Genomic DNA, 27,168 nt, shown 5'->3' with positions numbered 1-27,168 from the left:
GAATGATAAAGCAAATGGGGCCAAATGAAAACGTGCTGGTGAATCTGGATAAAGGGTTTTATGGGAGTTCCTTACTTAGTCTTAAACTTTTCCTGTAACTTTGAAATTATATAAAAATAAGAAACGTCAAAAAAATAAATTGATCTACACACTCCTAAAAACAACACAACCATAACAACGGCGGGTGTGTGTGTGTGTGTGTGGAATCCGAGTCATGAAGAGCCAACCTGTGACGGAAATTCACGATGCCGATCAGTGTATGTGAAGATTGATGCCGTTTTAGTGAAACCTGCACGGAATGTGGATCACTCGAGTCAACGTGCTCAAGAGCCCTGCATCCCAGAGCAGTTGCCTGAGCCTCGCCTCCGGCCACCTCCCGGTCACCGGGAGAGGCTGTGTGGAGCGGACTGGAGTCTTAGTCCTAATGGCCTGATTGTGAGGAGGCTGCAGGTGGGCCGCTTAGGGGACCCAGGAATGCTGAGGTGGGACTAGGGTCAGAGGGCTGCTCTCTTGGGCACTCAGGGATATTCACTCAAGGAGTTTCATCCTTTAGGAAGAGCGTGTAAGCTGCGCCCACATGGTCCTCCGCCCTGCTTCGCGGAGCCTTTGTTGACAGCGCGGTCAATAGGGAAATCTGTGCTGACGGAAGGCGTGGTGCCCGAGCAGAAGCTGAGACAGGTGGTTCCGTGTGGTCCCTCAGGAGTGCGTGTCTGTGAGGTCTGGTCCAGCATACCACCCTGCACAGTATGTCTCCAAAGGTTGCCTTTTCCCCAGTGCTGCTCCATGTGCTGGTTAGCTCTGTGCGTGCCGGCTCCGAAAACGGCAGGCGGCTTCCTTATAAAGAGCCCAGAAGGAAAACAGAGCCCGTGGAACATTTAGACAGCTTCCTCCTCTGTTTCTTTTTTGAAATAAAGTCCTTCATGAATGTAGACTTTTCTCATTTTCCTTCCAGTACTTTGTCTCACCGAGAGTGAATTTCCAGTCCTGCGGTGATCTCACTTAAACTAATAAGTGAAGTTATTTTTAACCAACGGGATGTGGATGAAATAAGCTGCCTCCACTTGGGTTCTCTGGCTCTGCTTCTCTTGGCAGTTTGTCTGGGGTCGACGTGTGGGGTCTGGAGTGCACCCACAGGGTTCCACTCTGAGTGTGCTTCTGTCCGCCACCTCCCAAGCCAGGCTGGCTGGCTGCTCTTCCCTGCCAGCCCACCTCACCCACCCCACCTTCTGAGCACCGTGTTCTACCTCCCTTGCATATTTATCTATTGCCTATACTTCCCTTAAAAACAGAAGTGGAATCATTCGCTTCTTTATGTCATCAAGAAGAGAACTGGATGCTCATCTTGAGAGCTATGAGGAACTTTTGAGAGTAACCAATTCTCAGGTCTCCCTGGAGGAGGCCCCAGGCCTCAGGATTGGCTTTGGGGAAAATTATTTGGCTGCAGTCAGGCGACGGAAATCAACTGTAGTGCTTTGAACACCTGATAGGACGTATTTAGTTCAGGGTCACCCAAGGGAGTGTGGAAGGTTCTGAGCTTATTACCATTGACCTGACCTTGGCCATTTGTTTATTTGTCGAGGGTAATGTAAAGTCCAGTGCTCAGACTTGTGGGTGATTCAGTGGAAGGATAGATGGATGAATGAATGGATGGATGGATAGATAGATAGACAGACAGACAGACAGACAGATAGATAGATAGATAGATAGACAGACAGACAGCTGGATATAGAGGTCTCATCCCCACCCTCAAGGAGTTGACAGTATAAGTTAGAGTTGAATGTTTCCTGACACAAAGGAGGAGAATAATTAGGAGACTTCCTGAGTCTATGCCATTTGAGGTAAAATTTGAAGATTTTGTTTCTGGAAATAATTATTAGGGAAGGGAGGAGAGGACATGGCAGACAGGGAGAACAATGGTTTGGGGAGACTAGCTCTGGGATAGCCATAGTACTCAGTCCAGGAGAATGAGTTGGATTCAGAACATCCCCAGTGGCTTGAGTAGCTGCTGGGCATGTCTGAGGTGGATTCAGAGGCAGCCTAAATCAGTCGTCAGCAAACTGCGGCTCGTGAGCCACATGCGGCTCTTTGGCCCCGGAGTGTGGCTCTTCCACAAAATACCACGTGCGAGCGCACAGGTACAGTGCGATTGAAACTTCGTGGCCCATGCACAGAAGTTGGTATTTTGTGGAAGAGCCACACTCAAGGGGCCAAAGAGCCGCATGTGGCTCGCGAGCCACAGTTTGCCGGCCACTGGCCTAAATCATCCCCATCTCAGTGAGCAGTGAGGCCCCCTCCTCTGCCACCTACACCTCAGGCCCGGACAGTATCAGGTCTTCCTTTCCAAAAACCTAGGCTGGATCAGTCCTGACACTCAAAACAGTCAATTCCCAGGAACACAGGGTGTCTGAGCAGCCAGAGAAATTGTGCCAATGGGTCTGTGTTCTGATGGATCTTACGAACCATTTTGTTTTGCCCTTCCTCCCTCACTTCCTGTTCAGCCAACGTGTGCTTGGCTGCATTTGGTTTGAGGGAACTGGGCATTCAGTTATCATCATTACTTGAAGAATGATTCAAAAGACTAGCAATCTTCAACTTACTTGGGAAATGGAACTCATATTTAGTTATGTCCCTGTTACGTTCCAGACATGTTATTGGGCACAGGGCAAGGCATAAGCTCATTGAATTCTGCTCACAACCTAATGAGATGGGTTTCGTTAGCTCCATTTTATATTTTAATATATTTCCTAATTACAAACAGGAACATGCGGCCATTGTTATGGAAAGTATAAAGAAAATCACTCATAATCAGTCCAGATATAGAACATTTCCTTCACCCCAGATAGTTCCCGGGAGCCCTTTTCCACAAGTGCTCTCCTCTCCCAGCAGAGCCAGAGGCCATTTTTTTTTTTTTTTTTTTAATATATTTTATTGATTATTTTTTACAGAGAGAAGGGAGAGGGATAGAGAGTTAGAAACATCGATGAGAGAGAAACATTGATCAGCTGCCTCCTGCACACTCCCTACTGGGGATGTGCCCGCAACCAAGGTACATGCCCTTGATCGGAATCGAACCTGGGACCCTTGAGTCCTCAGGCTGACATTCTATCCACTGAGCCAAACCGGTTAGGGTCAGAGGCCATTTCTGTTCTGACTGCTGTCACCATATATTAACTTTGCCTGTTTTTTGAGGGTGTGATAGTTACCTAGAGCGGTAGTTCTCTAAGGGTAGTCTCTGGACCAATACTATTCACATCACCTGGGAACTTATTATAAATGCAAATTCTTGGGCCCTAACCTTGACCTACTGACTGAGAAACTCAAAAACACAGCAGAGTGCCCAGCCACGGTGGCTCAGTGGTTGAGCATAGACCTATGAACCACAAGGTCACGATTCAATTCCCAGTCAGGGCACATGCCCCAGCTGTGGGCTCAATCCCCAGTGGGGGGTGTGCAGGAGGCAGCCGATCAATGACTCTCTCTCATCATTGATGTTTCTACCTCTCTCTCCCTCTCCCTCCCTCTCTGAAATCAATAAAAACATATATATATTTTTTTAAAAAAACAAAAAACACAGCAGAATGTGTGTTACACGTCCTTCAGGAGATTCTGAAGCACATTCATGTCTGAGAAGCGACAGAGAGTTTGAGAACAAATAACATTGGGTGGAATGGGGAAGACAATGCTGGTGTGTGGTGTGCTGGTTGGAGTAAGATGGAGCTGGGCAGGTGGTCACAGAAGTCAGCTTCAAATAGCGTAGGGAAGGAGATTTGGGTTGGAATTTCTCCATCCCTGGTTTGTGGAATAATAATGGGGGTTGCGGGCTCTTCTTGAGACCTTCAAAAATCATGATGGAAGCCTTAAACTTTCTCAAAATGAAAGCATCAACTTTTATATGAGTTCTAAACTCTGTGGGAACTGATTCTCAGAAGATCTGAATGGCAAGCAAGTGTCCCCATTTAAATGGAAAATGAGCCCCGGCCGGCTTGGCTCAGTGGATAGAGCGTCAGCCTGCGGACTGAAGGGTCCCAGGTTCGATTCCGGCCAAGGGCACATACTTGGGTTGTGGGCTCGATCCCCAGTGAGGGGCGTGCAGGAGGCAGCCAATCAATGATTTTCTCTCATCATTGATGCTTCTATCTCTCTCTCCTCCCTTCTTCTCTGAAATCAATAAAGAAATACATATTTTTTTAAAATAATAATAATAAATGGAAAATGAGACAGTCTAGGAATTAAGGAAGGAACAAGGAGTCAAGGTCGTGCGATTTCAGATAACTCCTCCCACTAACTCCTCACGCACACCCTGCCGACACCCCCTTCTGCAAGCAAACTTCAGGTCTCTTTCAAGGATGACTCAACTGGACAAGAACTGCACCTACCATGCGAAGGAGGCCGCCAGGCACAGCGGCCTCAGGTGGCGGGACGCAGAGCACTGGATGAGCCGGATGCCGTGGAGGACGCGGACTGCTGCTGCCTCTCTGCAGCCGGCCATGACCCCGGGTCACCCCACATGGCTGCCTGTATGCGCGAGGCAATCCCGGCGGACATTCTGCACCAGAAGAAGGAGATGCCGGCAGATGAAGGCCTTCAGAAGCAGCGGGTGCCCGGCGGGAGGAGCACAAAGAGCTGCAGCGCAGGACCAGGTGCGGGGCTTCCTGGAGAAGGAGGCGGCCATGGTGAGCTGCGCCCTCCAGCCCCTCACGCCCAAGACTTCCTGGGGGACCCGCCCAGATGCTGCCCAACCCGGGCCCAGCGCTGGCCCCGCAGGCACCGGCAAGGCCAAGGCCAAGATGCTGCCCAGCTTCTGGGTCCCGTCGCTGACCCCCGAGGCCAAGCCACTGCGCGGGAGAAGCCGAGGCGCCCCGAGGGAAGCCTCTGCGCACGTCCAGGCTCCGTGGGCCACGTGAGCTCATCTCGCGCCGGGAGCGCCGCGTGGGCGCCTGACCCGCCGTCTGAGCAGTCACGCCCTGCGCCGCGCTCCGCCCTCGGGGGTGGGGTGATCACCTGGAGGGCGCGGAGAGGTGGATTCGACAAGCTCAGAGACCTAGATGTAATGAAGCTGCAGGCAGAGAAGGCACGGCCTGTGCTGCAGGCCTGAGAGCGTGGAACACCCAATAAAGGACTTGGAAGCCCAAAAAAAGAAAAATGGAAAATCAGTCTATGTTCACTAATACTATTTGTTTGAAAGACAAGAGCTTTGCTCAGTTGGCGTGGTTCAGTGGTCAAGCGTGGACCTATAAACAGGAGGTCAAGGTTCCATTTCCCATCAAGGCACATGCCTGGGTTGTGGGCTCCATCCCCAATAGGAGTCAGCCAATCAATGATTCTCTCTCATCATTGATGTTTCTCTCTCTCCCTCTCCCTACCTCTCTGAAATCAATATATATATTTTAAACGAGAGATAAGATCTCTTATAAAATCTCATCCCTTGAAAGGGAAAATAATAGAGATGGCTCTTCCCATTGAAACCCAGCTCTTGAGACTCCCCAAACTCCAATCACTATCTGTGGAATAAACTGACTATAGCAGTGAAAACGGCCCAAATGCAAGTTTCCCTAAAGAGGAGAATAGGGCCCAGGTATATAGACAGCTGTTTTCCATCGCTCCCTCGTGAAGTTAAAGGTGGGGAGGTTCCTGAAAGGAACTAATTCAAGTTGCACCTGGCCTTGGGTGGTGGTTTTGGCACTCAGGTGGTTGTGCTAAGGCATGGGATTGGTATCTTGGAGCGTCCGAAGTCACACCACCTAAGAAGCGGAGTGTTTCCTGTCTCCAGCATTTGTGGGAAATCCAGAAACACAGGGTATGTGTGGCCAGCCTCAGGAGCATTGCTGTGGTTTTTCTGAGCCAGAATCTAGCCCATGCCATTCTGGAAAGGAGATCTGAGGGAGAAGGTCCCAGGAGTCTGCTAAGGTGTAGATTTGGCCAGAAGTTCCCCTTGACTCTGTTACCCTGCTCCTGGCTTTTCCTCCCGAAGAGTTGGTGTTGTGCCCCACAGATAGAGGATGGAAGTATTGACGAGTCCTTTGAGAGTGAGTGTTTGATGAAGAACCTACCGTTTCCTAAACCGGATCTGGTACGAGGAGAAAAGACTGGGACGCCCAGCGTGAGCTGTAGGTGGCCGAGGATGTTGGAGAGAGAGACAGAGCCTTTTGCCCCTGAGACACCAGCTGGCCTTTGGCGCAAATTTATTTGACTGAGGCTCATGAACTTGGTCCATTCTTCTCAGAATGCCCTGCTCAGACCAAGTGAACCCAAGGATGATGCCTCTCTGCTCAGTGGGGTGCCCCCGGCTTCGTGGCCACGTTCAGATGGCAGCCTGTTCCTCCTTGCCACATGGAGGGGGATGAACAGCTGATCTCCTGGGCGACAGTCAAGGCAGTTTTGGTTAAAACACAACATTCTGTGCTGACTTCCTAAAGCACAACCACACCTTCTTCATTCAAAATCCCTCCAGTTAAAGAACATGCAGAGCAATGGCTCTCTGAGAAAATGCCACCCAAACCACAAGCTGTGAGGCCAATCAGCTGGCTTGCAGCACAAGTCATTTTCTATTTTCATCCTTTCTTAGCATGTCTTCCTTTGAGCAATATGCTGCTTAGGTCACTCGACTGCATAAGGACTAAAGGCTTTCCTTTCCAACAGATAAAAGCCAGAAGAGGAAATTTGAACTTAATATTATTTCCTTTTTTGAAAAAGGTCTCAGTGCATCACTTTGATGCAGCAATTCCACGCCTAGAAGTTTTTTCCTAATGAAATAAGATATGTACAAAAATGTCCATCTGAGCTGCCCATTGTAGCATTGTTTATAACAGTGAAAACTTGGAACCAACAGAAATGTCAGTGTAATGATTAAATAATGTGTGTGGTAATGTAGCCTCTCAAAAGACTGAGGTAGTTTGTAGTTCTCATGTGGAAAGGCCGCTAAAATATTAGAGGGAAAATGACTTTGAGTTTCTGGTCTAGCCTGTAAGGAAAGAAATGGAATCAATAATTAATAACCTTCTAAAACAGAGTGAGTTCACCGGTGAGTTCTACCGAATATTGAAGGAAGAAATTACGCCATTTCTCGACAATCTCTTCCAGAAATTGGAAGCAGAGGGAACACTTCCTAACTCATTCTACGAGGCCAGCATAACCCTAAGCTCAAAGGGAGAGAAAGACATTATAAGAAAAGTGTAGACCAATACAAGTTAGCATAGATACAAAAGTCCTCCACAAAATACTAGCAATTTGAATCCAACAATATAAAAACAGACGTATAGACCACAACCGAGTGGGACTTATCCCAGGGGTGCAAGGCTGGTTCAACATTTAAAGAAATCAATTCATGTCATCCATCACATAAACGGGCCAAGGAAGAAGCAGCAGCACACGAGCAGATGGATAGATGCAGAAAAAGCATTTGACAAAATCCAACATCCGTTATAAAACTCAGCCAACTAGGACTAGAAGTTATCAACTTCTTCAACTTGATAAAGAATATTTACCAAACAAACAAACAAGAACTACAGCTGGCATCATGCTTAATGGGGGGGGGGGGGGGGGGCGGGGGGCGGGGGCGGGGACGGTTGAAGCTTACCCACTAAGATATTTTTTATATTTTAAATGGGATTGATTCTATCTGTAAGTACTAGAGAATACCCACTGGCCACTTTGGGCTTGGAAGTCTGACCTGGTTGGCTCAGGCCCCAACTCTGTAACCATTAACCTCTTCCCTCAATTAACATCAATGAACCTGTCATTTCCCATGATGGGGCTGTGTTTAGATCTGTCCTATGGATCTCTGAGCCCGGAGTCTCGCCTGAGCTGGGCGTGGCAGTTCCCGCTGATGTGGAAGGAGGAAGGCTTGGGCCTCCCCTCCTCACCTTCTGGATTCCCTCACTGGCTGAAGCCGAGGGTGAGTCCCTTAGTGGCTGCCTCTGACCAGCCACAGATTTTTCAAAAGCAATTCACAAGTTTTAATACAAAGCAGTCTACATTCATTTCTAAAAGGCTTGTTCCCAGGGGGGAAAAATTTAAAAAAATATATACACTAGTGTCGATGAAAGAATATCCATCCTATGGAAGCGTTTCTAAGAGTTTATTTGAGCCAAATTTTTGAGGACATGCCCCCAAACAAGATCTCAATGGATTGAGGAAATGCTCAGGAGAATAGCGGCTTATTTTACACATTATAATCAAAGGAGGAGACATAAAGAGAGTCATGTGAAATTCAAGAGGGGTAGAGTAAGAGGGCAGGAGAAAGCCAACTGGGGAAATCTCTAGAATTGGGTAAAAAGCAGAATGGAGAAACACATACTTCTTTTACATTGGAGGGTTCAGCGTAGTTAATAATTAACATTTACAGCCATAGCGATGGCATGCAGGGAACATGCTAACAGTGAGGGGTTCTGTGAGCTGGTGGCCTTGTGCTCTGATGCCTGTGGTTGTGCCTCAAAGGGGCCTGGAAGAGAAAACTATCTGACATTTCAAAGGTACGTTATTCTCGATGCATAAGAACAATGGACAGGGCTCACTTCAGGTAAAGATGGACCTTTGCTAAGGAAGCTGTGGGCCTGGGACCTGCCTGCCCTCCACGGCCTGCCCAGTTAGGGATTTAGGATCAGAACATCCTGTGTGGTTACTTTTGGTCACGGAGTCTGTAAGGCCTGCCACCTGGGCTGCCCCTAAGCTTGCCAGGTTTATTGCATAGTCCCTTTTGCAATCACGCCAGTAAAAACCTCACGGGAGAACTAGGGCAGGGAGTTAAAAGGAGACATGGGCTGTGTTCCCCCAAAACTGACTCTGGGGCCAGCTTGAGGGCAGGCATGGTAAGAAGTTCCAGGGCCGGGTGGGGACTCTTCTCCATGTTCAGATCCAGGAGTAAGGCTCCCCCACAGAGAGAACCCAAATGGAAGCTGCATATTGGGTGATAACCATGTGTGGATGTAGGTTCCTCTATTGTAACAAATGTATCACTCAGTATGGGGTGTTGATAGCAGTGAGGCTGTGCATGCGTAAGGGTAGCGACATAGGAACTATCTGTACTTGCTGTTCAGTTTTGCTGGGAACCTAAAAATGCTATAAAAATAGTTTGCTTTTTAAAAATGTATGTTCTCAGTAACACATATATGATCCCATTTATGTTAAAAACCACACACACACACACACAACTATATCTATCTATCCGTGTGTGTGTGTGTGTGTGTGTGTGTGTGTGTGTCTGCATGTATTTGTATATACCAACTGATCCCAGTGTTGCCATCGGGGCTGAGGTTGGAGGACGAGAGAGCCTCCCTTGCTGTACTCTATAGTCGGTAACATTCTAGCTTTTGACAACGAGAACCTACTCACTTATGTAAATAAGGCCAAAAAGGGGAGCTTGGCCCTAGCCAGTTTGGTTCCATGGATAGAGCGTCGGCCTGCGAACTGAAAGGTCCAGGGTTCAATGCTGGTCAAGGGCACATGCCTGGGTTGTGGACTCGATCCCCAGTGTGGGGCGTGCAGGAGGCACCCAATCAATGATTCTCTCTCATCATTGATATTTCTCTCTCTCTCCCTCTCCCTTCCTCTCTGCAGTCAATAAAAAAAAGGGGGGAGGGCGCTGCTCATCTCTGGTTCCTCCTTTCAAGGAGACACTACAGGGTAATGTTGCCTGGAATAGTAAAATGCATAGATGTATTACTGAGAACATACATATTTTAAACGCACAATTATTCATTCAACAAATATTTCTGAGTGTCTCATCTGTGCCAGGTGTTCTGCCAGGCCCTGGGATGCCAGCATATAGGGGAACCAGCCCCCGTGATCCCAGGTCAAGGTGCAGGCAGCACCCAGGGAGGGGGAGAGCTGTCTTTTAAGTTTGTTTTCTCCCAAACTGCACAAGGTCTGCATCATTTGGGAAAGCTAACTGTGATTCCTCCTCCCCAGAGAAGCCGTGTGGAGACCCGCCTTCATTCCCACACACCATCCTGCAGGGACGCACCGGCCTGGAGATGGGGGATGAGCTGCTGTACGTGTGCGCCCCGGGCCATGTCACAGGCCACCGTGAGAGCGCCTTCACCTTGCTGTGCAACAGCTGTGGGGAGTGGTACGGCCTGGTGCAGGCCTGCGGGAAAGGTAAGCCGCCCTGGGCTGGCCGCCTCCACCTGCCCTGACATGGTGGAGTAATATTTTTTTTTAATTACTGTCTACTTTGCTACTTCTCATATTTTCTGTGAACCATTACATTTTTTCCTAGTCATTGGCAGACTGATACTTTAGTAAAATGAAATAATATACATGAAATAATATAAAACTTGCCGAAACCGGTTTGGCTCAGTGGATAGAGCGTCAGCCTGCGGACTGAAGGGTCCCAGGTTCGATTCCCGTCAAGGGCATGTACCTGGGTTGCGGGCACATCCCCAGTAGGAGATGTGCAGGAGGCAGCTGATCGATGTTTCTCTCTCATCGATGTTTCTGACTATCTCTCTCCCTTCCTCTCTGTAAAAAATCAATAAAATATATTTAAAAAAAAAAACTAAATTAAACAAAGATATTCAAAATAGGAGCTCAATTTTTTTTGTTAAATTAAAAGAATAAAATTCACCTGTCATGTTGTTTAAAAGCCTCTAGAAACTTCCTCTTGGTGTACCTACTTGCCTTGTTGCATACCGGTAACAAAGGGATACCGACTGGGACAAGTTCTAGAAGCATGAGTGGAGCAATCTTCTAGCACTTTCCTTTGTGTCAGTTCTGATCGTTCACCTGTCTCAGAAAACCAGGCAGCAGGCCCAGCCTAAGTTCCTGTTTGTTGCGTCACTTCAAAGCACACCCATACTCACCGCAAGATGGTTCATGAGCTGGCTTTCTCCTGCTCAGGCACCGAAGCCACACCATTCCGAGCCACACCTACCAGCCAAATGACATGTTTACTGGCCCCAGTAGAGCGAGAACTAAATGCGGGTTTTGTGTGTCTGAAATGGTGTTTATTTTCTCACTGCAAAGCAGAGTTGTTAGAGCTTTCAGCTGCTGGGCAGGAATCTTGGTTTCTACACTTGGCTGAGTATACAGACCGTTACAGTTTTCAATACTCTGTAGGTTTAACAGTTAACGTCTTCATGTCATTATAAGTGTGTGTGTGTGTGCGCGTGCGCGCGTGTGAGACAAGAATATCATCATCATGTATTTCACTCCCTTTCGCATGCATTTTTCCAGTGAACATCACCTTGTTTGATTAAAGGAACTGTTTGAAATTGGAGAAAAGTCATCTTGGGAGAGTGGGTCAAACAAGGGTTTTGGAGTTGGACTCACCTGGGTTCGGATAACAACATTCCTGGTACCGGCCGATTGGCTGTTCCTTCATTCACTCACCCTACATCCCTTCGCTTGGCCAGAGTCCTCGCCGCTGTGTATGCCAAGTTAGGCAAAAGTGCCCCAACCCTAAAGAAAACTCTAGTAACCGCTGCCTCAAAGGAGACAGATGATGAAGTAGAGGGGAGGGGAGGTGTCGCAGAAGGCGACATTTTTAAAGGAAGTGTGTGTTTGCAGATGGAAGAAGTGCTCAACGACCTTTGGCTTCGCAGTCTGAGAAGGTCCGGGCGGCCTGGTACTTACAGTGAGTGTGTGGGGAGTGGGCCACACTGCCGTGACAAAGGCTCCGAAAGGCCTTTAAGATCTTCCACCCCAAGCCCCATGGCTTCTGCTTGCACTTCCTAGTCTGTAGATCGGGAAAGTGAGTGACGCCTCACCCGACCAGCCCCGCTACCTCTGAGCTCAACAGCAGATAGGCCGCTTCCTCCCCAGGCCTGTCGCAGCTGTGGAAGCGGGGCACCTTCCCCAGTGAGGCCCTGAGAAAAGAGTGGTCGTCAACCAGGCCAGACGCGCCCCAGGCCATCTCTGTCCTGGGACTTGGTTGGGACTCTGTCCAGTGGGCTGACCTTTCCCAGATTCTGTTCTTTAACAGCTCTGTTGACGTGTAATTGGCATCCAGTAGGCTGTACCCATTTAAAGTACAGACGTCTCTGAGCTGTCACAGGTGTGTGACCCAGGGAACCACCACCACAACCAAAACAAAGACCATCCCCGTCCTCCCCGGGCCTCCTGTGCCCCTTTCTCGGCGAGGAGCCTCACGCATTGGACTTCTCCTTTAATCTTCACAAGTAGAAACGGCCCGTTCCAATGTACAGATGGGGAAACCGAGGCACGGGAAGGTTCAGTGATTTGCCTGCGTCACACAGCCAGAGAGAAGCAGAGCCAAGACAGAAAGCCAGGCAGGTCTCACTCCACCATCTGTATCGTGTCTGTGCTTCCGCCAGGGCGTCTACACCTCGGCTCGCCCTGCAAACGGGTTGTTCCAACACTCAGAGAGTCCCTCTGCTTTTTCTGTCATTTCTAAAGCTTTTCTTTTGTTTCCTTAAATTACCTTCAGTTTCTATTTTTCTTCATCTCTGGGACTTGACTTCCTTTACAGAATAAAACAGGAGACTGGAGCCGAATTCAGACTTTCCTTGTCAATATTGCCATATTTGTTCAGAGCTTCATCGAGCCAGTGGTTATTTCTGGCTTGTCTGGTTGTCTTTTTCAAAATTACTATTTTTAAAGGCTGAGTAGCCAAGACTAGAGAGAGAGAGAGAAAAAAAAAAGGTCCGTGTGGGCTTCCAGAAATGCAACAGCATGAAAAAAGATGACCGGCCCCTAGGAGCATGCCAGGCTGCTGGCTCCGGCCTTGTGTACTTCACCCTTGACCCTGTCACGCCCGGATAAACAACGCGGGCAGCGCACAAGTGAGCCTTCTCCTCTCACCCCTGAGCTCTACCTCTCTGTGGTCCTCTGTTTTCCTAAAGGTAGAAACACACAGGGAACAGCCCGGTTTTTGCCAAGAGAACCCACGAAGTTTACATTTCCTGGACCTGTTGGTCTAACTCACAAGGCCCCGTGTTGTGTTCGCACAGGTTTCAGGGAGAGGTAGGGGAGGGGAAGGGAGGGGAGGGCTGGAAGGGATCGCTGGAGGATGAAGGAGAGTGGGGACCCAGGACAGCAAGGGGAGCAGAGAGAAATAGCACCTCAACTGGCAAGGAGCTGGGCTCCTGAATCTGGGGGATGGAGCGTCATTGTTGGTTGAAATTCAGTGAGTAACAAACTCATGAGGAGAAAAACAGGCTTGGGACACTTTTTCATGAGCAGGCTATTTATAAACACTCGGTGTCCTCGTCTTCATTTGAGGTTTGGGGAAAACTGACATAGCGAGTGAGAGCCTGTTTCTGAGCCAGAACCTTGACTTGTGAGACTTGACTTGGGGAGATCAGAAGAGCTTAGCTCGGGGCCCAGGGCTGCCATCCAGAGATGCTTTTGGCTCAGGGAGCTGTGGAGGCAAAAACCTCCAGACAACAGACAGACAGATATACGCACACTCTGAGCTCAGACTGACCATAAGGGTCCAGGTCAAGGCAGGCCTCCCCATAGCCAGTGGGCTGACCTTTCCCAGATTCTCAGCTCTAACCTTATATGTTAGCCCAGTGTTTCCTGCCCATATTCCAGGTACCTTCTGACTCTGGCGTATTTAGGGTCATGGGGTGGGTGGCCCGTGAGAAGGAATTTAGCAGGCAGGGATTCTGTTCAAAACTAGAACTCAGGGGTCCTTTACTATTCTTTGCTACTATCACAAAGCAAATAACGCCCTGGCTGATGGACTCCCAGACTGAATCAAGCTGTATCAAAACTCATGCACCTCTTCACTCACTCATTTATTCATTCAGCAGACAGGTCTGGAGTGTCTGCTACGTGCCAAGCACCAGGCTGTGTGCTGGGAACACAAGGCAGGGGGGACATGTCGCTGTTCTCAGAGTTCCCCGGGCAGGGGAGCTGGGTAGGTGTGTAGCGAGAGCAGGGTGGCGTGTCAAGTGGCAGGTCACTGCCAGCACAGATGGGTACTGTCCCCATAGTTCCGGTGAGTAACGCATTCCTTCCAAGTGAGACCATTTAAGGTCTATGTGTCAAGCATCAAGGTCGAGTTTGGTTTTACCCTGTCCGTGTAAAAGTAAGAAGTGTCTCTGAAATATTCTTAGCCCATCCCCATATCATAAATATAAATACTTTTCATTTCACCCATGACGGCCCATTTCTTTTGGTTATTATTGTAGTTATCAAGCCACTACGGTCACCAATAGAAAGCCATTTTAGATATTCAGGGTGCTAATTAGCAAAGCAATGATTTTGATCAAGATACAGGTAATAGCCCTGGCCAGTTTGGCTCAGTGAATAGAGTGTTGGCCTGCAGACTGAAAGGTTCCGGGTTCAATTCTGGTCAGGGGCACATGCCCGGGTTGCGAGCTTGATCCCCAGTAGAGGGCATGCAGGAGGCAGCCGATCGATGGTTCTCTCTCATCATTGATGTTTCTATCTCTCTCTCCCTTTCCTTTCCTCTCTGAAATAAATAAAAACATTAAAAAAAAAATACAGGTAATAGAAGCACTTATAGTAGCCACATCTAGAGAATATGTTTCCTGATGAAACGCTGTCTGCTCCTCAATTGTAAATTCTTATTTGGTAGCAACTGGTTTATAGCTTAATGGCAGTAACACACACAATATCACACAGTGGATTCTTGAAACATTTCAAAGTAAAACATCCTAAGAAAAATGAATGCCTACTATGTTTGTAATTGAATGACATCTTAACAAAGTATAATATTGTTGAATTTCCTTTCCCTCGAAGATTACAGGCATTGTTCTTCTGTCTTCTATTGAATGCTGAGGAGAAATTATAGGCACGCCTGATTTAATTTTTGTTCTTGCTCATGATTTGCCTTTCCTCTCTGGCTATCAATTGAATTATTCCTTTAAACTTGGGCATTCAGTAGCTAAATTCTGTGTCCGTTTTTGATCGTTTGTTTAAATTTTTAAGAGTAACATAAATATAGAATGTTTCAAAAATCAAAGGTTATAGAGCTCATTGAATTGTATCATAAACACATCCATATAAAAGAAATGGTAAAATAGGCCCCACTTTTTTAAAAAAAAAGGTATTCTTATTGATTTCAGAGAGGAAGGGAGAGGGAGAGATAGATAGAAACATCAATGATAAAAGAGAATCATTGATCGGCTGCCTCCTGCATGCCCCCTACTGGGGATCGAGCCTGCAACCCAGGCATGTGCCCTTGACCAGAATCAAACCCAGAACCTTCAGTCCACAGGCCGATGCTCTATCTATCCACTGAGCCAAACGGGCCAGGGCAGGCCCCACTTCTTGAAAGCCAGAGCTACACAATCACATTGCAAAAGGACTTAATGTGGGGGAGAGTGGAGAATTGTGGCCGTTTTTTAAATCAGTCTACCATAACCAGTCAGAGAAACCACATGAAACAATCCAACCACATTATCTTCAAGTCAAAGATTTAAGTCGTGGCTTTGACTCTCCATCTGGATTCAGGATGACTTGTCATATATATATATATACTGGTAAATCTTAGAGAAAGTTTTGTCATAGTGGCTTTTGTTTTATTTGTTTTGCTGTGTTTTTAAGAAAGGGAGGTACTTCCATGCAAAACCTCATGTTTACTCAGCAGGATGGCAAGAACGTGTGCACAACAAAGCTTTGCAACTCCACCTGACAGTCTCCAGAGCAGGGATTCTGAACCACATGTTCCCTGGGGACAGGGACTCTGTCCTATTCACCAGTGACCCCGAGCCCATCAGACACACAGTGGACACTCAGTGTTGGAAGAGGGAGTAGATGGGTGCAGTGCTCGGAAGGACGGTGGCACCGAGAACGAGGCAGTGACACACAGTGAGTGTGCAGGGGGGCAGCCTGACCGAGCCCTGGGACCCGCATTTGAATTCTATGAGACCTAAGAATGGTCCAGCCATCTGAGGTGGCTTTTGTCTGGGGATGGTGAACGGGACATCATGGGGTGGAAGGATTTCCTGAAATGATAACGGGGCTTTTTTTTTGAGCATAAAACATACATGCATTTTACATTTATCAGAGGTGTTTGCTCTTTAGCCACTGTTTCTTTTTTGACTGAGGACACAAGTGAATGGGTCTTAATTTCAGGAGCAGATTAGAAAGGATTTTAGATGTTGTTTATAACTCTGCAAGTCATGCAACAAGCACTATGGAGTCTTATCAGTGTCATGAACCTGACAAGCTCAGGAAGGGGGGTAGGGTGGTACATGGCAGGCCTAACAAGCTCAGTGACAAAAAGTAACCAACCACACAGGGTGTTCGGATCATAAATCCCTAACTGGGCAGGTCCTGGCGGGTAGTCACCTGCCAGGCCTACAGCTTCCCTAGCAAAGGTCAGTCTTGCCCTTAAGTGAGCCCTGTACCTGTTTCTTATGCATCGAGGATAACATACCTTTGAAATGACAGAGTGGTTTTCTTATCTGGACCCCTCAGGGCACAAGAGCAGGCACCGGAGCACAGACCCCTCACTGTTATCTTGTTCTCCCGCATACCATCTCTACCTGCAGTAAATGTTAATTATTAGCTAAGGAAGCGCTTCTCCATTTTACTTTTTATCCAATTCTAGAGATTCCCCTGCTTTGCTTTCTCCAGCCTCCTTAATCTGCCACCGATGGATTTCACGTAACCCTCTCCAAGCCTTCTCCTCTGATTCTAAAGTGTAAAATGAGCTGCAAAACTGCCATTCTCTGGGCCGTCTTCTCAGCCTGTTGAGATCTTGCTTCCGGGCATGTCCTCAAAATGTTGGCTCAAATAGCCCCTTATGAAACTTTTCTATAGGTTTGGGCATTCTTCTGTGGGCATTTGAAATAAGCCAAATGTCCACGAATCGGGTCTCGGAGCCAGGGAACGTGCCACATGATGCCTCAGCATTCCCCCCCAGACCTTGGTTCTGAAGCTCCTTACACTCTGTGCTTTCCAAGGTACAAAGCGAAGTGGGAAAAACTAAGATCTGTTTCTGCCCACAGAACACTTTTGACACCAAAAATGTGCATCTGAGGGGGATGGGTGGGGTCTCACACTAACAACCAATTCTCCAAGTCTCCAGGCAGTAGCCGGGTGTCCTACAACTGAATTGAATTCTAACATTAACTACCCAGAGTTAGTGCCAACCCCACGGGTTAAGGGCTCAGTCCCACAAAATCCCCCCCCCACCCCCCCACCCCCCGCCCGACTTCAGACATCAACCGCAAGTCCAGGGCCTCCCATATTGCTGACTGACTGGCTCTAAATTGCGGGTTCTCACCACCCCCTCCTCAGGCTCCATAATTTGCTAGCATGGCTCACAGAACAATGACCAGCTTAGAAAGGATACAGAGGAAGAGGTGCACAGGGAGAGGTCTGGAAGGATCCGGAGCACAGGAGCTCCTGTCCCTGTGAAGCTGGGGTGAGTCACCCTCCTGGCACATGGATGCATTCACCAACCTGGAGCTCTCCCAACCCTGTGGTTTCTGGGTTTCCATGGAAGTTTCATTACATAGGCATGATGGATGAAATTGCGGCCATTGGGAGTGAACTCAGTCTCCAGCTCCTCCCTCCTCTTTCCTCCCTCCTCTCTCCTCCCCCCCCAGAGGTTAGGGAATGGGGCTGATAGTTCCAACCCTCTAATCACATGGTTGGTTCCTCTGACAACCAGCCCCCCAACATCCTGAAGCTACCGAGGGGCCCACCAAATCACCTCATTAACATAAACTCCTCCCTCTATGATGAAGAAGCTTGTTCTTAATAACAACAGTTGTTCTTATCTTTATCCCTCAGGAAATTCCAAGGGTTTTAGGGGCCCTATGCCAGGAACCAGGGGCAAAGACACATCTATATTTCTTATATCCCAATATCCAGGGAGGGTTTCTGTTGTAATAGTTAAGTATGTCTTCCTGTAGAACTTGACTTGTAAAGACCACCGAGAATGAGGAAAGCCCAGCAGGCTGCTCTCTCCTGAGGACACAGCGTCCTGAGCCTTCCTGAGCCGCTGACCTTACTTTCTGGGCCTCCCGACTGTGGGGCCTCCGTTCATGGCTACTCAGCTGGATTCAGAATACTTCACAGCGTAGTCTTACAAAGAGCAAACCAAAAGGCACCTTTTCACTTAATTATAACATACACATTACAAGGGAATGATCAATACTAGTAAATTATCAGAAAAGAAACAAGAAATGTTAGCCACCACACAGGTCAAGAAGTAGAATGAACGTTGCCCCAAAGCCCTGCTTATGCCCAGACTCAGTCGTCACCCCTCTCTCCTATACCACCTTCCTGACTTTTAACACCATAGAGTAGTTTTGTCTGTTTTTGAACTTTATGTAAATAGAATCACCCAGAATGTGTTCTTTTTTTTTTTTTTTTTTAGAATTATAATTTTTTTTTTTTTATTGCTTAAAGTATTACAAAGGGTATTACATATGTGTCCATTTTATCCCCCCGCCCTAGACAGTCCCCTAGCCTCCCCTATCCCCCAATGTCTTATGTCCACTGGTTATGCTTCTATGCATGCATACAAGTCCTTTAGTTGATCTCTTACCCCCCTACCTCCTGCCCCGCAACCCTCCCCGGCCTTCCTGCTGCAGTTTGACAATCTGTTTGAGGCAGCTCTGCCTCTGTATCTATTATTGTTCAAAAGTTTATAATGGTCTCTATTATCCATGAATGAGTGAGATCATGTGGTATTTTTCCTTCATTGACTGGCTTATTTCACTTAGCATAATGCTCTCCAGTTCCATCCATGACGTTGCAAATGGTAAGAGTTCCTTCCTTTTTAGAGCAGCATAGTATTCCATCGTGTAGATGTACCACAGTTTTCTAATCCATTCATCTACTGATGGGCACTTAGGCTGTTTCCAGATCTTAGCTATGGTGAATTGTGCTGCTATGAACATAGGGGTGCATATATCCTTTCTGATTGGTGTTTCTGGTTTCTTGGGATATATTCCTAGAAGTGGGATCACAGGGTCAAATGGGAGTTCCATTTTCAGTTTTTTAAGGAAACTCCATACTGTCTTCCATAGTGGCTGCACCAGTCTGCATTCCCACCAGCAGTGCACAAGTGTTCCTTTTTCTCCACATCCTCTCCAGCACTTGTCGTTTGTTGATTTGTTGATGATAGCCAGTCTGACAGGTGTGAGATGGTACCTCATTGTTGTTTTGATTTGCATCTCTCGGATGATTAGTGACTTTGAGCATGTTTTCATATGTCTCTTGGCTTTCTGAATGTCCTCTTTTGAAAGGTGTCTATTTAGGTCCTTTGCCCATTTTTTGATTGGATTGTTTATCTTCCTTTTGTTAAGTTGTATGAGTTCCCTATAAATTTTGGAGATTAGGCCCTTATCGGATATGACATTGGCAAATATGTTTTCCCACACAGTGGGTTTTCTCGTTGTTTTGTTGATGGTTTCTTTTGCTGTGCAGAAGCTTTTTATTTTGATGTAGTCCCATTTGTTCATTTTCTCTTTCGTTTCAAGTGCCCTAGGAGCTGTATCAGTGAAGAAATTGCTTCGGCATATGTCTGAGATTTTGTTGCCTTTGGATTCTTCTAGAATTTTTATAGTTTCCTGTCGTACATTTAAGTCCTTTATCCATTTTGAGTTTATTTTTGTGTATGGTGTAAGTTGGTGGTCTAGTTTCATTTTCTTGCATATATCTGTCCAATTTTCCCAGCACCATTTATTGAAGAGACTATCTTGGCTCCATTGTATGTTCTTGCCTCCTTTGTCAAATATTAATTGAGCATATTGGTTTGGGCCGATTTCTGGGCTCTCTATTCTATTCCATTGATCTATATGCCTATTCTTGTGCCAGTACCAGGCAGTTTTGAGAACAGTGGCTTTGTAATACATCTTGATATCTGGTATTGAGATCCCACCTACTTTGGTCTTTTTCAGGATTGCTGCAGCTATTCGAGGTCTTTTTTTATTCCAGATGAATTTTTGGAGAGTTCGTTCTAGATCTCTGAAGTATGCCGTTGGTATTTTAATGGGAAGTGCGTTGAATTTATAGATTGCTTTGGGTAGTATGGACATTTTAATGATGTTGATTCTACCAATCCATGAACACGGTATGCTCTTCCATCTGTTTATGTCTTCCTCTATATCTTTTTTCAACGTCCTGTAGTTTTCTGAGTAGAGGTCTTTTACCTCTTTAGTTAAGTTTATTCCTAGGTAGCTTAATTTTTTTGGTGCGATGGTAAACGGGATTGTTTTTATAATCTCTCTTTCTGAAAGTTCACTATTGGTGTATAGAAATGCCTCGGGTTTCTTGGGGTTAATTTTGTATCCTGCTACATTGCCAAATTCATGTATTAAGTCCAGTAGCTTTTTGATGGAGTCTCTAGGGTTTTGTATGTATAATATCATGTCGTCTGCAAATAAGGACAGTTTTACTTCCTCTTTTCCAATTTGGATGCCTTTTATTTCTTCTTCTTGCCGAATTGCAATGGCTAACACTTCCAGTACTATGTTGAACAGGAGTGGTGAGAGGGGGCATCCCTGTCTTGTTCCTGTTCTTAGGGGAAATGGTGTTAGTTTTTGTCCATTGAGTATGATGTTGGCTGTGGGCCTGTCATATATGGCTTTTATTATGTTGAGGTCAGAATGTGTTCTTTTGTGCCTGGCTTCTTATGTCCAACATGACGGCTGAGAGAGTCGTCTGTGCCCATGTCGGAGTGGTGGTTGGTTCATGTGCATTGTGTGAATAAAGGGTGGGGCAAAAGTAGGTCTACAGTGGGGAGTATGCAAAACAGAGTTTTGTGTTCTTGTGTTAGTTTCCATACAAACAACTGCGAGCCTACTTTTGCCCCACACTTATACAACGGTGCAGGTGTCAGCTCTGACGCTCGGGGACATTTGAATTGTCCCAGGTTTTGGTTATTATGCACATTCTGGTGCCTGTCTTTCTGTACCCATGTGCACACACTGCTGCTGAGTGTACATTCAGTAGTGGAATTGCTGTGCCATAGAGCACACACAACGTTCAATCTTGGCAGCAATACCTGGGCAGTTTTCCATAATAATTGTTCCAATTCCCACTCCCACCGACGGTGCTGCACATCCTTGTGAACACTCGACATTGTCGGCCTGCTGCATTTTAGCCATTCTGGTGCTATGTAATGGTATCTCATTATGGCTGTAATTAGCATTTCTCTATTACAATTGAGGTTGAGTGTCTTTACACATTTAATGTCTATTTAGATTTCTTTTTTGTGCCAATTCAAGTGTCTTGCCAACTTTGTGAAGGTTTCTCTGTCCATTTATTATACATTTGTAGGAACTCTTTATAAGTTCTGGATACAAACCTTTGAGGATTATATGTATTGCAAATATCTTCAACTCTGTGGCTAGCCTTTTGACTCCCTTCCTGGTGGCTTTGATGAACAAGAAGTTCATAATGTTAATGTAATCCTGTTATTAATTTTGGGGCCAATACTACAGTCTTAAAAAGTACTCCAGTTTTATAGTAAGTCTGGAAATCCTGTAGTGTACATCCTCCAGCTTTTCTCTTCTTTTTCAAGAATACCTTGTCTATTCTTGGCCCTTTGCATTTCCATAAATTTTAATATCAGCTTGTCAGTGTCTCAGATTTGTTAGGATTGTATTAAATCTAGATAGATCAATTTGGACAGACTTGATAACACTTTGAGCCTCCCATTACATGAACATGGTCCACCCCTTCATTTATTTAGGTCTCCTTTAGTTTTTCTCAGCAATATTTTGTGCCATTAGAAATATTGCACATCTTTTGTTAGATTTATTCCTAGGTGTTTGATTTTTTTTTTAATGCTATGGCAAGTGGCATCTTTTTACATTTTTGTTTTCTGTTCATTGATGGTAGATAGAAATACAATTGATATTTTATATGGACTATAGACCCAGTGTTCTTGATAGTCACATATTAATTATAACAGCTTTTATATGTAGACTAGAGGCTCGATGCACGAAATTCGTGCAAGGGGCTCAGCCCTCACAGCCCAGGCTTCATCCAGAAGGTTGTCTGGAAGGATATCCGGAAGGATGTCTGGAAGGTCGTTCAGCTGTCCAGTCTAATTAGCATATTACACTTTTATTACTATAGATTCTTTGGGTTAATCTGTCATACACAGTCATATCATCTGTGAGTGACAGTTTTATTTCATCTGTTTCGGTCCCTATCCTTTTTATTTTCCTTTCTCGTGTTCTACGCCGGCTCTGTGAACTTGGACCTAACACAGTTTTCCCTCCCTTTCCTTCCAGATGAGGCTGAGGCACATATTGACTATGAAGATAATTTCCCTGATGACAGGTCTGTGTCATTCCGAGAGCTCAGGGAGGATGCCCGGACAGAGGCCGAGGAGGACAGGGGTCAAGGAGAAGCCCCCGACGAGGCCCCAAAACAGGACCGTCTGGTCTCCATTTCTGCGGGCAGAGAAAACATAGCCCAGGATACAGCCTTTGTGCCAACCACAGGCTTGCCCAGCACTGGGAGCAGCGTTCCCACAGATCTGCCAGGATCGGTACTGAAAGGGAAGTACTTGTTCTGGCTTCCTGCCGAGACCTTCCACAAGCTTGAGCTGGAAAAGGAGATGGATGATGACACCAAAAAGCAGCTTCCTGCTGGAGACAACCACAGTGGCATAACGTTGGCCCCAGGTGAACCTGAAACCAAGGTGACCTATAGCAGCACTGGTGGACCCTCGGGGCCATATGTAGGCAGGAATGACAGCAAGGCAGGGGACCCGATGGTGAGCAGCAGCGACGAGTCCTGGTTAGACGGCTACCCTGTGACTGATGGGGCTTGGAGGAAGACAGAGGCAGAAGAGGAGGAAGTAGAAGAAGATGGGGACAAGGGAGATGGGTCAGTAGGGTTGGAAGAATGTGCTCTCTTTACTTCCCATCAGCCCATTCTTGTGGAAGTTAATAAGCCCAGGAGTACCACCTTCACACCAAATGAGGACACGACCCACAGTTCAGTTCTTCCAACTCAGACACTAGATGCAGAAGCTTCTGCTCTCCGACCCAAGAGTGTGTCTGAAACCGAGGGTCCCAGCAAGGGAGATGGTGGCTTGACCAGGTACCAGTCAACTGTCCCTTGGAGGTTTGCCATAGAGAAGTCTCCTGTGGCCACCTCACCCTATGAACTCACCAGCTCTACTCTGGAGACAGTAACAACTGCTGTCCCAAAGACGCCCAACCACATTCCCTCAACTACCATGGCAGCCACCCAGGTCCCCATGGAAACCACTGCTCCCGAAGTCCAGGATAACTTCCCATACCTGCTGTCAGAGGACTTCTTGGGACAGGAAGGCCCTGGTCCAGGTGCAACTGAGGAGCTTCTTCCAACCATGGAGCCATGTGTAGGAGACGAGTGTCCCAGCTTCAGCAGAGGCCCCATCATCGCCACGATCGTCACCGTCCTGTGCCTGCTGCTGCTCCTGGCAGGCGTGGCGGCCGTGTGGGGCTACCGCAGGTGCCAGCACAAGAGCTCCGTGTACAAGCTGAACGTTGGCCAGCGGCAGGCTAGGCACTACCACCAGCAGATTGAGATGGAGAAGGTCTAGCCACCTTTAGCTAGTGGGCTCTCCCAAAGCCACTTGGTAGGAAAACAAACTGTGATACATCACATTGGTAAACACTGATCGTTCACTAGAGCATGAAACGGGTGGACGAGGGCTTGCCTTTTGCTCTCAGGTCTTTGTTTTCTAAGCTGAGAAGTAATCTCTGAGGTACCTGGCAGGACAGCTTTGATGGTGCCATCACACATGTCAGTATCTCCTCAGCCATCTGCCCTGGAATGAATCACACTCATCCCCAGACCTGAGCTTGGGCCCTAATTCCACCACGAGATCAAAACTCACCTCTTGCTTCATCATACTATTGTCTTCTTTTCTTCTTAAGAAATAAGATGACTGCCTCCATGACCTGACATTTTTGCAATAGGCATAATAAATGGAGTATTTGAGAGCAGTGTTATTTAGGATACAGATATTTAAGTGTTGGGAATGGGAGCAGCGGTTCTCAACCTTCCTAATGCCGCGACCCTTTAATACAGTTCCTCATGTTGTGGTGACCCCCAACCATAAAATTATTTTCATTGCTACTTCATAACTGTAATTTTGCTACTGTTATGAATCGTAATGTAAATATCTGATATGCTATATGTGTTTTCCAATGGTCGCGACCCACAGGTTGAGAACCGCTGGAATAATGGGTTATTTCCTTTTAATGTGATGTTGCTGAGGGCAAATGAGCTAAGAACCAGGACATAGTCTGGAAGCTTTGAGACTTCTTTTTAATTGTTTGTTGAAATTGGAGAGAAGACTGACATTTTGGGGGGGATGGGGGAGGGCAAGGTGAGGAGTGGCCGGACACACATCCATGGCTGTTCCCTCCATTCTGTGGGACAGCCCATCGTTTTTTAAAAAATAAGGTCAGCTTTGTACCGGTAAGCACTGTTTCCTCTCGGAAATGGCGTAGTTGTCCTTGACCGGTCTGCGCCTAGGAATGTCTTAGAATTTTTGCCAGGACTAACAGAGCTCAGTCCTTGGTTTCCTCTCTCCGGATTAACCATTTCTCTGAACTCCAGTAAGAGGGAATGACATGGGAGGGGAGACAAGTTTTAAGAGGGCTAAGGACTAGGATATCAGGTGTGGATACCTACTTGATGGCGAGACATAGGAACTGAAAATGTGAAATGACCTGTGCCCACCTGGTCTTCACTCTGTTGTGACAATTGTGAGCTCCATGGAAACAGCGTGAGCCCAGGATGGATTCATCTGGCTGTAGAGCCACCCATTTAATAGCACCTAGATCATCTTCTGGTGGCTCAGCAAGAACTGTTTATGACAGTGGTTCTCAGAGCGTGGTCCTTGAACCAGAGGCATCAACTTCTCCTGGAATCATGCTGGAGCTGCAAATTTTCTGGTGCCAGCCCAGACCCATGAAGCGGAAACCCTGGGGGTGGGCCTGGCTCTGTGTTTTAACTAGCCCTCCAGGTGATTTAAATGCAACTCAAGTTTGAGAACCATTTGGGGTGCTTTGAGGTGCGCTGAAGCTTAGAGGCCAGAAGATGAATAACACCTGTGGTTTGTCTTGCACGGAAGTCAATGTGCGACTGAGGCAGTGTTCGAAGCTCCTGCAATACCATCTCCAGCGGTTTCCTAGTATTGGCACAGAAACAAAACACATCACATTTTTCTAATATGAATCACCTTCTTAGAAATCGTCCTCACTGGTAGAAAGTGATGAAGGCATACCTGTATTTTGAGACTCTGAGAGTCTGAGTGTTTGTGTGTGTCATAAGAGGGATCCTGAACTTCTTTACAAGTGAAAAGTTGGTGGTGGTGTTTTACCCGAGGATAAAAAGAATTCCTGCAACGTGTTTTCTACCCTGCCACCTCTTTTCAGCACAAGCTTTGGAAAAATAATAGTCTAAGTAGCTATAAAGGCAGCACAGCAAAATGAAAGACCTTCGTCTCCATATTGGGTAAAACCAAGACCTGAAGGTACCAAATGGAACACCTACCCATGTGTCAGATGAAATCTAGAACAATGGGAATTGAAATGCCTTCTGCATGTAGCCAAAGCAAAACACAACAGAATAAAAGCCAGAGGCTGTATATATTTATAGATTCTTTTCTAATCTATTACAAGATAGCTTTTCTATTTTTAACTATGTAAAATAGCCTCCGTCTCAGCATTGGGATTGTGTTATCCACATCTATGTAATAACCCAAGAACATTTACTTAACAGCAACCCCCAAATGGGTAATATTAATACAGGTGGATTAATACATTTATTACAAATATATTAATACATGTAAATGTATTATTTTTTAGACACGAACTGCAAAATAAGCCCAACACATACGTTTTTAAGTTTTCATTGATTTGGTGTCATTTAAATTAATGTTAGAGGATCTAAAAAGCATGTAGAAAGCAAATGATTAAAACGCTGTCATTATGCATGTTTTGAGACTAGTAAATGTTTTAATGTTCATGAAAATTGGGGGAGAGGTTCTATTAACACAAAGCTTCTGCAATATTTAAAATAAAGATTTCCCTAAATAGCTGTTTAATGTCTTTTATATCTAGGTTACATTCACAATGGCTTTAAAAAAAAAAAAGATTAGCTTGAAAATAGTGTCTTAATACTTGCTGTGTCTAAGCTACCCCTCTAAGCCTAGCTCTCCCTGCAGCAGGGTTTCAGGGGAGTCTGCAGAGCTCCTGCCCGCTCCTGGCATCCTCCTCCCCCTTCCTTTCCCAACCAGAGATTACTCACCTCTCTCACAGGCTTTACTTCAAGGGATCCAGACCTAAGACACCTGTCAACGCGCAAACTCTTATTCCCATGTCGCCACTACTCACTCCAAACTTTCCCACTGGATCCTCTACAGTTCTTGGGCCGACATCAATGAAATCTGTGTCTGCCTCCGCTTCTTCTAGAATCTGGTGTTTGAACTCTCGCTACCGTGGGTCTGCTTTTGCACTGGCTGGCTCCTCTCTCTTTCCACCTGCCTCCTTCTATGCCCTCCTTTCTCCTTGCTTGGCCTGTAGTGACAGGCATGGGCCATGGTGGCTGTTGGCAGTCAGGCCCGAAGATGTTGTTGGTCCTTTGCGTGCAATAGTGACTCTTCTGTCACTTCTCAGACCAACTCATCAGATCCAAAGCAAGCCCTAGATTCAAAATGTTTTTCCTGCCCTAGCCTGTTTGGCTCAGTGGATAGAGTGTCGGCCTGCAGACCAAAGGGTCCTGGGTTCGATCCGGTCAAGGGCATGTACCTCGGTTACAGGCTCCTCCCTGGCCTGGGCCCTGGTCAGGGTGTATGCAGGAGGCAACCAATCATTGTATTTCTCTCACATTGATATTTCTCTCTGTCTTTCCCTCTCTCTAAAAATCAATTAAAAAAAAAAAGTTTTTCCTAATGTGACCCCAGGTCTCTGAGAGAGAACCTTCCTTGGGAGAATGAACCCCTAGCTCCTGAAAGGCCCTGGGCCTGCTCATGGCTCTAACCAGGACCACTTGCGGCGAGAGATCCGGAAGTCCTTGGGGAAAGGGCTCTGCTTTGCTAAGTCAATGTCAGAAATCTCACGGGCCTGAGCAAACAGCTCATTAGAACAGGCAGCCCAGAATGACCGGGTGTGGTTAGGCAGTCTCATCCAGCAGATAGAGAATGAAAACTGTAAAGAATACGCAAAATGAGACATTGAATGTGATTTTTTTTTTAAATCATCACTTTTAAAAATATATATATATATATATAATATATATATTTTATTGATTTTTTAC

The 27,168-nt window shown here is 46.5% G+C and overlaps 1 protein-coding gene across 1 annotated transcript in view; it reads left to right on the top strand.

The window, feature by feature from the left end:
• Positions 1 to 23,440, top strand: part of SUSD5 (sushi domain containing 5) — a 40,891-nt gene extending 17,451 nt beyond the window's left edge. The window contains exons 4-5 of the mRNA XM_036333813.1: positions 9,907 to 10,095; positions 22,137 to 23,440. Coding sequence (XP_036189706.1) covers positions 9,907 to 10,095; positions 22,137 to 23,440 — 1,493 coding nt within the window. The remainder of the gene's footprint in view (positions 1 to 9,906; positions 10,096 to 22,136) is intronic.
• Positions 23,441 to 27,168: the final 3,728 nt, after the last annotated feature.

The sequence above is a fragment of the Myotis myotis genome, unplaced genomic scaffold, assembly GCF_014108235.1.
Source record: "Myotis myotis isolate mMyoMyo1 unplaced genomic scaffold, mMyoMyo1.p scaffold_m19_p_13, whole genome shotgun sequence".
Lineage (NCBI taxonomy): Eukaryota > Metazoa > Chordata > Mammalia > Chiroptera > Vespertilionidae > Myotis > Myotis myotis.
This window is presented reverse-complemented; position numbering and strand designations above follow the sequence as displayed.